This window comes from Cyanistes caeruleus, chromosome 8 (genome assembly GCF_971803275.1).
Source record: "Cyanistes caeruleus chromosome 8, bCyaCae1.hap1.1, whole genome shotgun sequence".
In the NCBI taxonomy this organism is placed as follows: Eukaryota; Metazoa; Chordata; class Aves; order Passeriformes; family Paridae; genus Cyanistes; species Cyanistes caeruleus.
This window is the reverse complement of record NC_141708.1, coordinates 21,994,678-22,013,444: the sequence shown is the minus strand read 5'-3', so window position 1 is coordinate 22,013,444 and position 18,767 is coordinate 21,994,678. Positions and strand designations below refer to the sequence as shown.

The window sequence follows — 18,767 nt, the reverse complement described above, 5'->3', positions numbered from 1 at the left end:
CCCAAGTAATTTAAGGACTTCCTCCCAATAGTTTTTCATATTCTTTTAACTGACATTTTATCTTTATACAGTATCTCAGCAGAATGAACATGCACTAAAACAATGACAGCCCTTCTCTGGCTGTCATCTCTCATTCTGGCAAAGACAGATGTCTTACACTGGCTTATGCCAATAATAGAGCCGACAAAAAACAACAGAGACTACCTGCCTCTGATGTAAAGGCACCAATTCACATTTGTGACACTCATTTGTCAATTAACAGATTTCTTCCATTGTTGACACATGGGACTTAAAAGATGTGGGCTAGAATGTGATGAATTAAAAAAGACAGATGAGTAAGCTATGAGCTGCAAAGTAATACTATAATGTGCTTTAGATAGGAATATCAACTGACACCCCTGACAGGCCATACAAGGTTTTATTTCATTTTGCTCTGTATCTAGGCTTCATACTTTGTCTTCTTTGTTCTCTTTTCATCAAGCTCCTAACATCTCATTCTGACAGCCAGAGACATTTAAGGCACTTTCGTTTCAAATGCAAGTTAGCATACTTGATTTGTCATTAAAATGCAAAACGATTGCCATTGCAGGTAAATGTAGGTATGCTTAAAAGGTTGTATCTGAAAAGTAAAAGCTGAAAACCATTTCTGGCTGCTTTGCTTAACTCTTTCACAAGCCTCAGAGTTTTTACAATGCAAGTGCTACCATGCTGTAATAGAAGTGTAGCAGCACCTGCAGTTTGATACAAGGTACATTTTAGTATATTTAAATAACATAGAGTCTAAAAGTTACAATGCGAGAGGCACTGTCAAGTTTGCACATGGAGCCTTAGTATTGGTTACACGAATCTGAAAATAGTCCATCATGTAAAGCTTTACATGGGGTCAAAGCTCTCTACTACACAGACACCAACAAGAAAAAGAGGGGGAGATCTGTTTACTCTTTTTAATACACTAGTTCTGGTTGAATTAGCTGAAATCACCAGAGAGGTAATTTCATCAGCAATTTGCTTTCTAATCCAATGCTCACTTTAAGAGAGATGAGTGCCTTAACATAATTAATTAATTAATTAATTACATACATACATACATACATACATACATCAAGTGCTCTGTAGCAAAAGACAAGGAGAGATTTTAAAATTTTGCAGAGAAAGAGACTTGCACAAGGTGGGCATAAGTAACACCTTTCTACATAATATGCATAGATGTGAATGCACTCTACAGCACAAATAAGGTCAATGAGATAATTTGAACATCAAGAATCTCATTTTTGTTCATGATACAAAACCTAGTGAAAAGAAGTATCTATTATTTTCTGCAAGTGGTTTGAAAAGAACAAATACACAATTTAATTGAGCAAATTTCTTGATACAGAGGTTAAGTTCAGATATTTGACTTTAGGAACTTACAGAGAAACCCTTATCCTAAATTTGTACCTACATCTCTTTTTTGCAGACTTTCTTGTGTTTTTTTACTAGGGAAAAGAGAGGTGTGAATGAGGTTTCACTCTATTTACTCGGGTGCAGAAGTCACTGCACTAGGAAACTTTTCCCCTAGTTTTGTTTTTCCTCTAAGAATGAGAATTGTATGGAAATATGCAGTCAGGGAGTCATTCAGAAAATGTGGTTTAGATTATGACATCATAATGCATTGAATATAAGGTAGAGAACCTGAAACATTTGATGCTTCTGTGTATAGAATGAAGCTTACTGACCATTTCTGATGCTAGTCTGCCTACTAAGGTGTATCTGCTACAATACAGAAATTATTTATTCATTCCATGTTATAGGATAGTAATAGGCTATGCTGTAAATAGAAATAACAACTTCACAGCTAATAGCTGTCTTGATGGGTTTCTACTGCTACTTCTTCTACCCACACTAAATGCTTCCAGTATACGTATGTCCCCACACAGAAAGAAAATAAGAAAAAAAAAGTGCAAGATTATCTTAAAGCTGACTTAACCATTTCACTAGGTTTTAAAATACTAGGACTACAGCAACCAAGACTTTCATATGCTATACTAAAACACACAAAGAAACATTTGCCCGTTCACTTTTAGCTCAATACAGACATTTGTTCTCTCTTCCTCCATTGACCAATTACTAGGAAGTGAGACAAAATCTACAGTAATGCATTTGTCTCCTTAATTTTAGAAACTTCTTCTGCTCAATCATCTGAATGCAGGTGAACCTCTTGTTTCAAACCACCTCTGGCTGCAGAGTCTATAATCCAGTCACAAAGTAGTGGCCCACATTAAATGGGTTGAGATAGATTCTCATTAGAAGTACATCCACATTTCAAAAGCCTTTTTATTAGTGATAGTAAGAGACTATTTGATAAGGCTTATTTAAAGGAAGCCAAAGTATTGACAGTGATAGAAACTGAACTGTCCTCTGACATTCCCCACTTAGATTGACAGATAATTTACTAATTGTGCACCTGGTAGAACTAGAACCTCTACTGTACATGAGCAGAGCGAACGGCTGGCTCCCATTAGAAGCAACACAGGGAACAAAAGAGAGACCACTGGCAAGAAAGCAGGAACCTCATGTTGCACCTGCACCCAAACTCTCAGCAGCACCTTCTGCAGCCTCCTGCTGGTTTAAGGCAGTGGGGAGAAAAGGCAGCACAGAGTGAGGGAAGAAAGCAAACTAGACACACACACAGCCTCTCACTCAGTTGGCTTAGTTTCCATTCCTAGAAAACAAAGTACTTGACAATTTTTCCCAGAGCAATTCCAGTACAATCACCTTCACATATGATAGTTTCTGTGCTATTCCAAAGCACTTCACTGTCCAAGATACAGAGTGTATTAAGTGCAAGATAATAGGTAGAACGTGTTCAGATCCTTGAACAGCTGTGATTTGAACATTCACACACTGGACTGTCAAATTATCTTAACATAACTATGTTGGAAGCAGAGTTTTACAAATATTCAATATACTGTTAATCCTTGGCCTGTCTAGAACATTTTTTCTTCAGCCTTTAAGTGCTTTAGAATAATCACTACACTTTATCACTTAAGTAACTAGGTCAACAATGGTAAGTTTTTCTTATCTCTTCAACTAAAATGTCTTGAAAGTCCTGGGAGTCTAAAATACAGCATCCTCATCCAGTGCTTTTGTGGCCACATGGCCTTGAAGAGCCATGGCACTTCAGCAAGTCTTGGACCTTACGCATCTCAAATGGTTCAAGGACAGTTCTGCTGCATTTTCTTGCACTTTAAGAGATTTTACATTGAAGAGATTGAGTGGTTTTTTGCAAGCAATCTCTAAGTAATATGTTCCTTCCTTCAAGGTTATAAGTGAAAAGGTTATCACTGACAAAGTCTTACCACAAGTGCTGAATCAAAGTAGAAAAATACTTGAGCATCACCCCTAAGTTTATAAGGATTAAAAATATAATTCATATACCATACTTTCATATAAAGGAAATATGCATACATCCTAAAGATCTTTATTTATAAGATGTTATTTTGTGTGTGTGTGTCTCTGTGTGTGCATTAAATGTCAGTAAGCTGTCAGCAGCAGCCAACACAGACTATGCTTTCTATGAAAAAAATGAGCTGGCCTAGTGCATACATCCAAGTATTACTATCCGCCAATACAGCTCATGTACCAACTGCACAGGAAAAACAGCACCTAAAGAGAAGTATTTGCCCAATCCGCAAGACCCTATCAACCCCCCTGACTTTTGGACTGATTAAACTACCCCTGAACATTAGATATTTTGCATTTTTTACTTGTGTTCTTTTAAAACTTATTTCTACCACTGTAGTCTCTCACCATAGCAAGGTTTCCTACAAACACGAGCAATAAGAATGGCTGTATTATATAAAGAACATTCACCACTTCCATTTACAGACTCATCAGGCAAATTAAATTGAAAAGACAAAATAAAGTATTAAGAAAGGAAATAATCTTACAGCCCTACCAGTGAGCAACTCACTCAGGCAAGCATCATCAAAAGGAAAGACCAGGAGAAACAAAACAAAAATATAAATAAAAATTATGAAATGTCACATAATTGCAAGCATCAGTTCATGGGTAAAGCCTGCAACTGAGCTATAATACTGCATTAACCATGACCCTAAGGACAGTATAATTATTGTATAGCATGTCGGGTTTGACATGCTGAATCCAGAGCCTGAGAAAAATACATGGCCCTTTTGCACTTCTACGCTCCTCACTCTTCACGCTTGCACGAGCTAAGGGTTTGGAGATGGTCCTTTTAACCTGAAAAATCAACTCCAAGATAATTTATGTAAAGATGATCTATGTAAAATGCAGGATCTCAAAAATGACACAAACCATGCAAGACCACATAAAACAAACAAGTGATGCATAAACAGAAGCTCCATAAGGATTTTCCTGCCAAATGCCAAGTAACTTTTTGTACCATGACCACCAGCAGGTTTGTTGAACACTGGAGGACCTAGGCCCTCCTTAGTGATTGGAATCAGCAAAACCACTTAAGTTCTTCACATCTGCAACTATATGCTGAGAATCCTTTATGTTGTGTTAAGGTGAGAAGAAGATAACCTTTCAACAAAACAGAGAGGCAAAGACAGAGACAATAATCCCAGGGTTAATGCAGGTTCTTCCCTTCAGCCAAGCTCCTTGTCCTCAGACAACAGTTATTTCTGCAGTCCTTCGCTCTTGCTTCACAACAGCAATGACGAGGAAATACTGTTTTAGAGTGAGAGAGATTAAGGAAGTCAGAAAGTAATAATGATACATCTGATTAACACGTGCTCTTTATCATGCCCTTTTCTTTAACCCCTGATGCTCTTGGAAAAAAGTACTTTTCAGTCTTAAAATCCAGATAATCATGGACTATGCAGGAGCAGTCACCAAGATATTATTTTCAATCTACTGACATTCTTTGAAAACTAAAACAAGTACATCAAACTATTTCTCTTCCAAATGCCAATACTATCCATAGATTGTGATAGTCTTCCATTTATTACCTGATATTCTCTCAATCTAACAGATTCCTACTGTTTAGAACAGAATTCAAAACAAAAACTGATTTCAGTTTAAGACTGGTTACAGTTTTCACAAGAGGAGTTGGATTGACTGTGCCAGTGAATTAAGGGCTCTGGGTACCCAAAGAACAGCTGCAGATTGTGTAGGTTTAGCCTCCAACGTCACTTCAAAATCCATCTTCAATCTCATACAGAAATCAGATCAAGAAGAAGCAGTTCAATCCCTACACATGCAAACATGAAGAAAATTATGTGATGCAAACACCAGTTCACTGGGAAATACTCTGCCTCAGTCAAAAGGTTTTGCCAACAGCCTTGAGTCAATGAATGCTTAATAGGAAATCCTGTCTCTGTTCAAGTTCCAGTCTGTCACTCATCTTTGTTCAGAAGTATACTACAGATTTCATCTTTACTCATAATTGCAACAGACCTTTAGATAGGGATGTCCCCACAAAAATGACTTTCACCAACCAGCATAGCAATATTCACCAGTTACAATTAAGAATGCAACAATCAAAGCTCATAACCTGATTTTAACTTAATGTCAAATTGTGCTGTTTAATTTTTTTACCAGATTTCAAGTTCTAGCAATCCTCACAAGAATTCTCCCCTACACAATATGAACCTACACTGTCCCCCAAGCCAAAGGTTCAGGTAAAAATTTTTTGCCTAATTCTACCACATGATGCACCCTCAAGACAACTCTTTCCACAGTGTTAAGCCTTCCTGAGGAAAGCATAAGAGAAAACAATCTTGTGTTCTGATCTGTCAGGTACTGTAAATCAATGGATAATGGCCAGCACGGGGGGTCAGGGGTATATATACTACAGTGTTTTCACAGTCTGTTAGTGTCTATGTGGCCATAAAAAGTCAAGCAAGGATCAATGGACAAAAAGAGAGGCTGCTGGGACTAAAGAAGGTAACAGCCACCCATACAGAAATACAACAATTTATATTACTTATTACTTACGTATTACTGATTTGGAAAAATAACTTTTCCATTAAAAAGTACAGCTTACATCCATGGCATAGAATGCTGAAATCAGTGCAATATTTAAATGCATACCATAACCCATTAATTTGATATTTTTAACAATAGTCATTGACTGGTCCCCTTTGTATCAACAATAAGCCAATGACCACAATTAAGACACAGCAGGAAAATACACGAGTCACAAAAACACACACAGATAATACTTTGTAGTGGCAAATATTCAGTAATCACATTTAAAGTTGACAAAACAACAGAACACAGGCATGGCTATTGCATGCGAGACAAGGCGTATCTTAACATTTTTAATATTTTCAAATTTTAAGGTGAGGGAGAAAAGTTTTCCTTATATATTAGCCAGATCACACCTGCTTCCTGTTGAAATGCCACTTTTTAAAAGAGGGTGGCATGGTGGGTGGGAAAAAGAAGGGAAGAAGAGAGCAAGGAGTAGATTTTGTTTGATATCTATCAACTACCAAAAGTAGAGTTAATAGCTGAAGTTTGTAATTGTTTTTGTTACTGGTAATACTCTCCTAGTTTTCCAATAGTTTTACATCTATAAAACTTTATCTTATACGATTCCCTAGGTATTACCCATGTAGAAAAATATCATATATCAACATACTTGTCTTCAGTCCATCTAGTACAACAAGAAGTTATTTTAGAAGATAATTACACAAAAGTTAGTCCACAAGGATTAATAAACATGTAAGACTTCAACAAAAATACTATTATATCTGTAAATAATTTCAGTGATTCCCTGTGTATAAATATTTAATTCAGTAAAATTATTCTAGAAGCTGAATTGCTTCTAAAGACTGATCACCTTTAGCTATGTCACTGTACAAGTATTCTAGACATCCATAACATTTCAACATTATTTAAAAACAGCATCTTGTGCTTATTGTAGGACATCCCTTTAAGGGTAAATTTTGAGTACCCACCTCAAACTATACACATACCCATTTGAACTTTTTGATACATTTGATACATTACACTTGATACATTTACTGCAATAGTAGAAGAAAAATTACCAAGAATCTATAAATTTCAGATTGCTTAGCTATGGAAAACATTATCTCTTTGCTGAAGTCTCTCTATACAATTCCATTTAGCTTCAAACAGTAAACAATATCCAGTATAAAATTTACAAACATTTGTAAATTATTGCTTTCTTAAAGGAAGAAATCTCAACTGCTACTCAACATTTTTCTTAAAAGAGCAATACAAAATCTTTAATAGTTAAACATATACATTCTTCTTTCATATAGAAAACTGTCGTCATGCTTGAAAGAAAATAAAAAAACAAGGAGAGTGAAACAGATTAACTGCATAGCTCCAATACACTTATTTCAGACAAGATACTATAAATCATCTTGAAACAAAACAGGCAATTATAATGTGCACAAATGTTATGATATTATGCATCTCTACTGGTCCAGTGGTTTAAATTATTGAAACTGATGGTTGAACAAGGGCATATTGTTTCAACACACTTAGATTCCTTGAGCAATTCTAATTCTTCCTTCAGCTATCCAGTGCTCTGCAGATCTCTGATGTGAATAAACAGATAGATAAACATTTCTTAGATAATTCAGGCCACATCTAAGGCATTAAAATATAGGTCCAAAATTTCTCTACCAATATCTTTTGTAAAGGATCTCATAGGTTTTTTTTTTTCCCTTCAATACTGAAAGAAGCATCTAAAATTAAAGCAAGTACATATATCTTCCTTCAAAGCATTCAGTGAGGACAGAGCATCTCCTTTCTCCTTGTAACCACTACCCCATATTTCAATCCTCTTCACCTCAGTGTAAGGGAAACAGGAGAGAGCCACGAGACAGAGTCATTTCAAAACACAATCAGCTATTTGTAAACACTCTTTCCTGCAGAAAATCTGCAACTGTTAGTTGCAGGAAAAAGCAGCACGTACGGTAAATCAATTAGCTTGCTAATTTCTCACCCTCATTCATTTAGCTCTGCACTGTATTTGTCGTAATTGACTATAATTATGTTAATTACCAACTCCAGCATAATTACTATATTTATTGTCATTGAGCACACTATGTACCCAAAGCAAAGCTGGCATTTGTTGGGCATCAAAAAAATAAATAAATAAAACCACACAACTGTCGGGAGGGGTTTCTCTGAAAACTGGCTGATATACCTTCAGCAAATGAAAGGGCAAAAGAGATTTCATGCAATGCTAGTTTGAAAGCATCAGTTCATTAAGGATATTAATTTTCTGATAACTACACATTTAAGCATGACACACTGGAGCAGTATCTACAGGATTTAGCAATTATTAATGCGTGACAGTTTCAAATGCTAAGTGAATCAATTAAACAGCAGCATTCACAATTTGAGAAGAGATAACTGCTTCATAACTGCCTAAGACTACAATTTTCACATGACAAAAAAGGGCCATTCAGGCTCCTTCAAAACCTGACAGGTCAAGAAAGAAGTTTGAAACAAAAGCACCTTATAACCATCATCTCTCCTCTTTACTTGTCAGATCAACTTTGCTAGTGTCTCCGCTGAAATGGCATCACCATGCCAGCTGCCACAAGGTGATTTTTCATGTCTTGTCAAAGAAATCTTTTATTCTATTTGCTCTGCATTAACATGTTACATTTATTGATCAAGCCCTTTCTGCAGCCACAGCAGGGCACTGTGCTCTTATGCCTAAGGGGGCTTTGATGTCCTGGTGACATTCTAGACCGAATAATGCACATACTAAATGGATTTAATGCAGAAATGTGTTTGTGCATGACAGCTACATTAATAACAGCCCCTCATACTGATAAATATGCAATTGCTACGATTAAGAGTTACCCAATTATGGTGAAAATATTTTTCTACCTTATAAATAAAACCATCAAAAAGTTTTAACAATAGTGCATTTTCTTCAACATTTTAAAGTGCTATAAAGATGAGTCTAAAGGCTTTAAAAATATGTCATGCTTTGTTTTGAATTCTGGTTTTTATTTCCATCTCTCTTTTGTTGTTCATCTTCCTGTTCTGCATGTCTTAGTGCTGCACAGACCAGGAAGGTGGTTAGGAGAAAAAAAAAAAAAGCGCCTCTCTTTCACATATTCAACTTACAAAGAGGAACATGCCCTGTAAAAACTGGAGCCCATTTTCAGGCTGCCACTTGCATATTCCCCCAGGCAAAAAAAAACAGGAGGCAGAAGAGAGAAAGAACAATATCTAGTCCACAGAGAAGATATTACAAAGCCTCAGCCTCAAAAAAGTCATGGAGGAACATTCCAGACTAGGACTGAAGTTCAAGGGGATGTTTTCATACATGCACCTTCCTCATCAGACAGTGGAAGTTATGCACAAGCACATACTGTGCAAATTATTCAGGCTCCTAGCAGAAATAATCTGCACCCTAGAGAGAGGGAAGAGATATTTGTATCTCCATGAGCACAATTATTGGATTAATCCTTCCTCATTGGCCAAGATTAAAGATTCACTCTCCATTTCACCTCATAGCTTAGACTGAGAAGAAATCTCTGTAAGAAAAAGGAAAACAACTCAGATGTTTAAAACTACTGAGGACAAAATTACAAGATGGACTTCTCAGTGAAGTGAACTGTAGATATTATTTATAAAAGCATGGCACCTGTTTGTACAAAACCACTGACATCTGTTATTCAAGCACCAGAGTGCATTTAGCCTCTAATGTGAAAGGAAAAGTTTTGAACAAAGTCATCTAGGACAAGTAAAAAAAGCTTTGAACAAGCTACGGTTTGTTTGGGTTTTTTCTTCCCACAAGATAGCAAGATGCATCTAAACTAAAATCTTTGTATTTCATCCAAATCTCTACTCCCTACCTCTATTATATCCTTCCTACTCACTTACTGCTTCCTTTCTTTCACCAGTGATTACTACTTACCTTGCTCTTTTTTTAGTGAAATCTTTAACTTTCCATGATCAACAACAGTTTTTCATTCCACCTTGTAATCCTTTACAAAGTCTCCAGGTAACACTAACACTGACACATCAGTGTCTCCTCTTCCCATACTCTATGCCATCACGAAATGAGAACTGGGGAATGCTTTCCACACATTATGAAAGGACTCTGTTACTAGGGAAGGCCATCAAATACAGTTGCCATGAGAGGCTCAGGAGCAGATTTCCAAAGCAAAACAACTCTGCTCCTGAAAAATGCCTCACTGAAAATAAGTAATAAGTAAATAGTTCATTTCTAAAATAGCTGAAAATCACTATGAAATCAAAAGAGCTGCAACAAATCAGGCCATATCACACCAACAAAGCTGCAGAATCACAGCACAATTTAAACTGGAAAGAGCATCTAGAGATCATCTAGTCCAATTCCGTGCTCAGAAAAGGGGGATTTCAAAAGTTAGATCAGGTTGCTTGTGGTTTTGTCCAATTGCATTTTAAATATCATCCAGGATGGAGATTCCACAGCCTCTCTAGGCACCTCTTTCACTCAACCTTCCCTGAGGTGGCTGGAAATTCCCTTGCTGCAGCTGTGACAACTGCCTCTTGTTCTTTTGCTGTACATGTGACAAGAGTTTCGCTCTGTCTTCTTCACAACCCCCGCTTGGCCCCAGAAGGAAACAAAAGATATTAGAAAGCATTCAAACAAAATCAATGTAATGAAAACAGCACGAGAAGAAATAAGTCACAAGTGGACTACAGTCATCTGGGATTGAAGGATTTCCATCAGCCAGAGACATAAACAGAAGGCAATCCAGTGGCACCACATCCTGCTGACTACAGCCAGCATCGTTTAAGGACACACACATTTTCCCCTTTGCCTCACACACAACAAATTGCTGTTACTCCTCCTCTTTCCCAATGTTCCCATATAATTTCCCTTGTACCTTTCACCTCTTTCTTTCCTTCCCCTCACAGGGAAAAGGGAAGATGTGCAAGCACTGCGACTGGTAACAGTCACTTGGACTGCCGGAGGAAAGAGCTGTATCCATGTACTGCTCAGGGTAACCAAGGACAGACACTAGCTCTTGGAAAAAGGCAAACAAGAAAGACACAAAAGCAACTGTTTGTGATTATGTATCAAATGCTGATATTAGATATACCACATCTGATGCAAAGATAATTAAGCATCTTCACGGCCCCTAAATTTTACTTAAGAAAGAGGAAGGAGCTCTAGCCTGGAAAGAATTTTGAAATCAGGAAAAGAATTGTGAAAAATGTACACTTTCTTCTGTATTAAACTGCCAGTTCAAAAGAATTAACAACAACCCTCCCCTCCTCAGTTATATGGACTCATCACAAGCAAAAAGAAAATAACCAGGGAAATCTGAGTAACAAAACCATCTCATGTAAGAACATCTGGTTTTCTTTTTTCCTTTCAAAAGCCACGCAAACAAACCTTCATCCAATAATAAATAAAATTATAATGAAAGCTAACATCTTTACTTCAAATAACTACTGTGCTAGCAAAATACAGTATTCTCTTCATCTTTACCTGTATTTTGATCACCCTTGGTCTTCTTCATTCAACTCACACCATTACCAAGAGATAGCAAGCTATACTAGAAAATCAAACTCCTTCCTAAATCAGCATTAATGGTAGATACTGTTTCCCCACTGAAAACAACATTGTAAACTTTTCAAACGAAGCATTTACTGATGAAAATCATAAAACTCATTGCTGTACTACAATACTGTTAGATCTTTAAGCAATAATACCTGTTTAAAGAAGATGACCCTGCTTACACTTGCTTCAAGAGCTGCCCAAGACATTCTTCTATATTCACATTTAAGATTATGACATTTATTCTGTATCTTATCTGACTTTCTCAATAATATGCAGGTACAGGGTCTATATATGAGTGCAGACCAGTGTCAACAGCTACTCTACCATAAATACTTCTTAGTTTCTATATGCTCAGTAAATCTAAGCACTACTCAATGAAAAACCCTTACTGCTCACATCCCATTTAGTGTTAGATTCCCAAAGAAAAAAATAAAATCCACTTCTCCCCTTTCCCAAATCTCACTTCTGGTCTTAAAATACTTTTACAGATTAACAACTACAACTTCTCCTACATCACAAGCTGATTGTTCTTCCCTAAGCCTCAATAAAACCAATTATATCCCTTGTGAAAAACAGGCTAAGTGTTTTCATTAGAGAATAAAAGAAGGAAAGAAAACACAGATTTCAGAAATACATCACCAATTGTGCTCTACATGAAAATATGATCAGTTTTAAAGTGGTACTTTGCATCCAAATTTAATGTTATTATTTTACTCTATGAAATGAAACAAATTCAGAGAACTGTTCTTCAAATCATGCATTAACTGAAAGAGACAAACACTTTTTTTCCCAGAAATGTAAAGAAGGAGCAGTCTTGTCAACAACTTGCTAAATCTAAATACACATACAGACCTTGAATTATCTTCATGACAAAATCAAAAAGAAATTACCATTTGATCCCCTCCCCCAGCAAAATTCTCCTTTCTAATTACACTATCCAACAGTACAGTCATAGTATAAGATAACAACAATCCACAGATTTAATGTCTCCTTTGCTCTGCTACCACTTACATGTAGGATTCAGTCTTTCAGAGTTGACAGAGGCTCAGAAGAACATTTATGAGTGTTAAGGAAGTTAAAATCAGTAGTTATTTCTTCTAGGAAAGCAAGGCACCAGCACACTACTTCTTGTATTACTCTTCACAAGCAGACTGTGAGCTTACCCCCAACAAAATAGAAGGAAAATGAGTTGAGTCCACAAACCTATTTTTTTATTAAACAGACAATTGTACTCAAATTCTTTCTCTGTACTTACCCACATTTTTCAACCTGAAATATACTCTGCTGAACCTCAGCAGGCTCTCTTATAAGGATTAAATGGAATGGGATGCTGTAGTAGCTAACAGGAATACTACAAAATCCTAATCCAATCCATATATTAAAATACTTAGAAGGAATTACAAAGTCTAGCTGCATTTAGCTTTAGCAGTTAACTACACAGATGCATGAAAATAAAATCATAGAACAAAACACATCATCTGGGAAAATAAAAGCGTTATAAAGCATTTATAGTAATAACCAGAAATCCATAAATAAAATTTTAAGAAAGGGAGAGAAGCACACACTTACTTGTGTTTGGTTAAGGAAAATTCACTTTTGATCCCATTCTTCAGGAAACAATGCTTATTTTCCAATTTAAGTAGAGAACAAAGCATAAGCTTCTCAATGGGCATCATTTATGACAACACATAGTAATTTTTCAGACTCACCTGGTTATTTGTGCTCCAAGTGTGGGAGAAAAGGAGACAAACATTACCTATAAAACAGTGTTGTCCACTTGATAACAATTGATAACAATTAAATGTACCTGACTTACATCTTTCTACTTTGAAAAACTACTACTCCAACAGACTACTTAAGGAGTTGGAATTCCACACTGCACTTGAAAATCTATATACTGCCACATACCTTAATAAGTTGAAGCTAAGGTCTAGCCTTTTTGCCATATGTCCGTATTTTCTTCCTAGGAATTCTGGAATTTCTTCACAGTCCTGACTAATGTAGGACACCTGAGAAATAGAAGCAACAAGGAAACATTTCATGGGTAAATTTAGTTCCCGTCTAGATTCTGTCTCATTGATAAAATGGTAACATGCAATACAGTGAACTGGAATTACAGCTTTAAAATATGTAAGTTTTACAGCTATAAAATCTATCACACAAACTGGTTTTTCTATTGATACCATCTACTTAATGTTTATTACATCTATAGTCTTTATGTATGTTTTGTCTCCTTCCAAGTAAAATACTTCGATTAAATATACCACATTTCCTCTGTCTCACCATTAATACTTTGATCTAATGTTATTTCACATTACACCTCTGACATGCTCCAGAAGAAATTTGTTTGAAGGATCAGAAGCTATCCAAAGGATCTTCCAGTTTGGTCCTTCATATACAACAAACAAAGTTTGTTTTTTAAATTTTCGTGCAGAAATGCCTAAGCAGAGTATGGTCAATCCATTCTCCTAACTATTCCTTGAGAAGATTATTACTCCCAGCAACACACCAGGGACAGAGCAAGTGGGCTGCCCATGCCCTGACAAATAAAGCAAGGAAGCTTCTTTTCAGTCATGGAAGAATCTTAAAGATTTCTGGTTTCACCACCTATGACTAGATCACACCACTCATTACCCCTCACATGTGTAAATGTCTTTTCTCTTTCTCATTTCAGCCCATCTAACCCATCCTTAGCAAACACAGGAAGAATTAGTGGTAGCACAAAAACCAGTCTACTCAGATTCTGTTTGTTTTTATTTATCTTTAGTCAGGATGAAGTGAGTAATAACATTTCCAGCAGAATACAAAAAATAAAGCAGCTAAACCTTTTCTATTATTTCTGCTGTACTGTCCCAGAAGTCATTGGTCTGATTTCTTCAAAGAAACCGCACAAAGCTTTTCAAAACTATTGTCAAGAATTCTATACATCTATATTGGCTCATACTTTCAGTGTTTAAAATACTGACATTTCAGATTTTGTGCAGCAGAAATCTTAGTTTCCCTTAATGGCCAACTAGCAAGTTAAGCACCATGTTAGACCACTGTCTATATAAAACTGTTATTATCCACATTTAATTATAAAGTCAATTTCAATACCATATTCCACTAGTCAAAAATATGTTGGATGAAAAATATGCAAAAAAAAAAAAAATCCATCAAACTTTGTTTTGATAGTATTTCACCTTCTGTTAAAACAGAGACTCCTCTGCAGAGCAGACTGACAGTATGTACTTCTGCAAGTCATCCTGATCTCCTACGCTCTAAAAATGATTGCATCTGATAATACTATATGGCATTCCATTTAATTCATTTTGTTCAATAACTTCAACAGATAAAGCTGACAACAGTGAAATAATTTTTATGAGCAGAAAACAGGTAGCTTGAAGCTCACTCAGTTTAACAACTTCTTCCCCTTGTTAAATCAGACCTGCTCTTGCAATATATTCTGCTACCAGACATACACACAACTTGAGCAAATATAAGAACAAAACAGAAAGGAACTGTTTTGGGTAGTTTGCATCCTAATGGTTCAGATATAACAGAAAATGTTTTGCAGAATTTATTGAATTAAATATGTTGGGGTTTTCCTCCAGTTCACATCTAAGATAATCACAATGCATTTTACAACATACACAAAGGTATGCATAAAAGAACTGTGTCATTCTCCACTGAATGGTAGATTTCTTTAAATTAATGCTTGCAAACCCTTTGAAAGACATCACATTAACAGCTTAATAACACTTTGGATTAAGCATTTGGTTCAATGTAACGTGTTGAAACAAAAATGACTAAAATATGATGCCTATTAACACTGGGAGGACAAGACTTTTGGGGAGCTACAAACACAGCAAGTGCACAGACCCTCACTTTGCCTTTCACCCAGGGAGGAGCAGCTGAGAAGGAGCAGGGGATTCTGGCCTGCTACACACTGCTTCAGAAACTTACCTGACCATAAAAGCCCCATCCACAAGAATACAGGTTGAAGAAAAAGATCACAGGATAAGGTTTAGAGCACACAGGAGACAAAATACATAAAATGTTGGAAAGCCTCAGCCTTTGAACAGTTACAATATGAAAATACATTTAAAAAAACTGGTACAAACAGATTATTCACAGGCATACTTGCAGATGATATATTGTTATCATGACCTCTCAGTGCTGAGGCCTTGTAAAGGCATTTTACTTCCACAGAGTCCACTTCAGCACACTCATAGTACAATGCTAATATAAAACAAGATGTTAGTAGACAGAAGAAAGAAGAGTATTTCTTCATTTTCATTGTTTCAGTTCAAAATCATTTACTTGGGAAACAATAAAATGTACATAATTCAGTATTCTTCCTTTTGCTTCCATTTCAAATACCCTCAAAATGACTATGAGCTTCCAAGTACATATTCAGAGATGTCACCACTGAGAGATGAGAGCAAGCATGCTTTTCCCAAGACTCCAGCTCTTTGGCTGCAAGGCACATCAGCAACAGCAGATTTCTTAGATTGTTCTATACCAGTCACAGAACATCACACAGGATTAAAAACTGGATATAGAGGTTTCCGTGGCGTAATTCTCCAACTCAGGTATAGTACAGGTTGGTCACAGTCAGTCATTACTGGTGCCCTATTCAGTACCCCACCAAAATGTTCAGTTTCCCACAAAGGGCAGCTATGGATAGGTTATGGAGGCCTGAGATACTCTTGCAGACTCTTCAACATGCTGTATGCAGTTCAGGAAAAAGATACATTGTTACAAAATATTTAAAATATAAGTTACCTATCAAAGCAAGTGCACCTCTCTTCTGCTTTAGTTTCAGAGTTTATTACCATTTAGTCTCTGTGATCATTCTACAATTATACTGTAATCTTAATAACCCATAGAGTAAGGTCTTTATTAAGGAATGTCACCAAAAAGGTCATGTATGAACTCTCAATACTGCATATTCTCTACTATTGAAGGGAATTACATCTGGAGAATATTTCCAGTCAGCTGAGCATTACATTTTACCCTGTGCTGTTAGATTGTATGGTGGGCACACAGCCAAATGAAGGGGCTCAAGGCATGCCCAAGGGAAGAAGGCAGCGTGTCCCTTGGTGCCAGAGGACACCACAGAGACTACATGAACTCTTCCCTGCAGCAGCTGCAGAATTAGCCAATTAATTGCCTTCATATCACACACATATTTACATGAATTCCACACAGAAATAGTGACCAGATTAAAGAAGCAATTAGATAGGCAGCAGTCTTGTTTAATGGTTTAATGGCAAACCATTTTCAAAAATAAGACAAGCTTCCTTCTCCTTAGAGAAAAAAAAAAAAAAAAGTTCTAATTTTAACCACAGGTTCATCACTAATGTCATCAACTTTCAGCCAGAACTTTTTTCAGTAGCCATACAAGGCTCTGGGTAAAAGTCAGCAGGACGTGCTATACTTCCTAACTTCTCTTTAACCAAACCGAAACGTGCGTAGGAGGTTTCAGGAGGAACAACATTTAGCAGATTTCACTCCTTCTCCTTCAGCTTGTTCCCGCGGCCTCCCGGAGCCGGGAGCGCGCCGCGCGGAGCCGCCAGGGCCCGGCCTCGGGGGCGCGCCCGCCGCACGTGAGCGGCACACGGCAGCGGCACGCTGCCCCGGCCCGGCGCTCCGTCATCCGCCAACGGTGGGCGCGCACCCCAGAGCCGCGGGGCTCGGAGCGCACCCCCGGGGCCGCCCGGCGCTGGCGGGGGTGGCTCCTCAGCCCCTTCCTTTCGGCGGCCTCGGGACAGCGGGGCGGCGACGGAGGCGATACCCGCGCGGCGTCCCGGGGCGCGGTGCGGCTGGAAACAAACCCGGCCCCGGGCGCGTCCGCCGCCCCCAGCGCCCGGGAGCGGCACCGGCAGAGCGGCGGGAGCCGGCGCGAAGTTGGGGCAGCCGCTCCCAGTGCCGCGGGCGGGGGCGGGGACGCGCCGGCCGGGACGAGCTGCCCGCGGCAGGTGGGGCCGCGGCCGGCCGGCCTCGCGGGCCGCGGACGCTTACCTGGGCTCCGCTCACCACGACCCCTGCCATGCTGCGGGGTGGCCGCGCCGCAGGTTCCGCGGGCTCGGGGCCGGGCCGGGCCGCTGGCAGGCAGAGTCAGCTGACGCGGGCGGAAGCGCGGCCGGGCCGGGGGCGGCGGCAGCGGCAGCGCGGGGCTCCCGCCGCCTCCTGAGGCACCGCGCGCGCGGGGACAGCGCCGGGCCTGCCGGGACCCCAGGGCCGCGTGCCCCGTACGGTCACCCTTGTCCGGAGGCCGCCCCAGGCCCCGCCGCCACATCCTGCATGGAGCGTGAGTCCAAAGCCGCACACGGCGACTGCTGCACCTCGCAGGATCGGCTGGGTTGGAAAAGACCTCTTTGACCAGCCAGTCCAACCTAAGACCGAACACCACCACGCCGACTAGTCCACGGCATGAAGTGCCACGTTCAGTGTTTGCTTAACACCTCTCGGGTGACTCCACCACCTCCCTGGGAAGCCCATTTTAATCCCTTTCTATGAAGAAATTCCTCCTAATGTCCAACCTAAATGTCCCCTGGCCCAGCTTGAGGTACGTCCTGTAGCCATCTACCCGAGAGAAGTGACCTCCACCTTTCCAAACCCTCCTTTAAGCTGCCCCCACCCTTACTCCAAGCCTTCTCTTCTCTGGGCTAAACAAGCCCAGCTCCTTCAGCTGCTCCTCACCAGACCCTTCCCCAGCTTCTCTGCCCTTCCCAGCAGCGTGGCAGCACCATGTGCTGGGCTGTAACAGTGCTGGAATAGGCCATGGGAAGAAGTGATGGAAATAGCCAGTCTGTGACACTGACAGGGGGATCGGGCCTTGGATTCCAGCTCCCATAAAGTGCTAGATTACTTGGAACATTATCTTTCCACGTACTAAGCAGTTCATTAGTTTGTGGTGTAAAGCATAACTTGCCTTTGAAGAGATGTATGTCACTGGTAAAGCAACACCTGCAGAAAAAAACCAGAAACATGCTATCTCCAGGGGAGGTTCACATTCTCATAGCAATATTTATTTTGTCTCTAGAACATGGGGTAATTTGTGTGGAAACCAGAAATACCTTTGGAATCATCAGAAAACCCTGTCAAACGAGTCTATCCAGGACACAAGAATTTACTAATTAAAATAATGGCATGATGGTAGGTTACCACTGTTCAGGCAGACTAGAGGAGCTGCAGGTTTTCTGTAAGAATTTTATATGAGACTTTTAAAGGTTTCCCTTTCCCAAGCTTGGATCCTAAA

At 39.0% G+C, this 18,767-nt stretch overlaps 1 protein-coding gene across 3 annotated transcripts in view; it reads right to left on the bottom strand.

The window, feature by feature from the left end:
* Positions 1-17,734, bottom strand: part of LRMDA (leucine rich melanocyte differentiation associated) — a 616,557-nt gene extending 598,823 nt beyond the window's left edge. For all 3 annotated transcript variants that reach the window (XM_086899892.1, XM_086899893.1, XM_086899894.1), the window contains exons 1-2: positions 17,528-17,734; positions 13,430-13,530 (exon numbers count right to left, since the gene is read on the bottom strand). In XM_086899892.1, the coding sequence (XP_086756018.1) occupies positions 13,430-13,530; positions 17,528-17,557 (131 nt within the window). In that variant the 5' untranslated portion in view covers positions 17,558-17,734. The remainder of the gene's footprint in view (positions 1-13,429; positions 13,531-17,527) is intronic.
* Between the last annotated feature and the right edge of the window lie 1,033 nt (positions 17,735-18,767).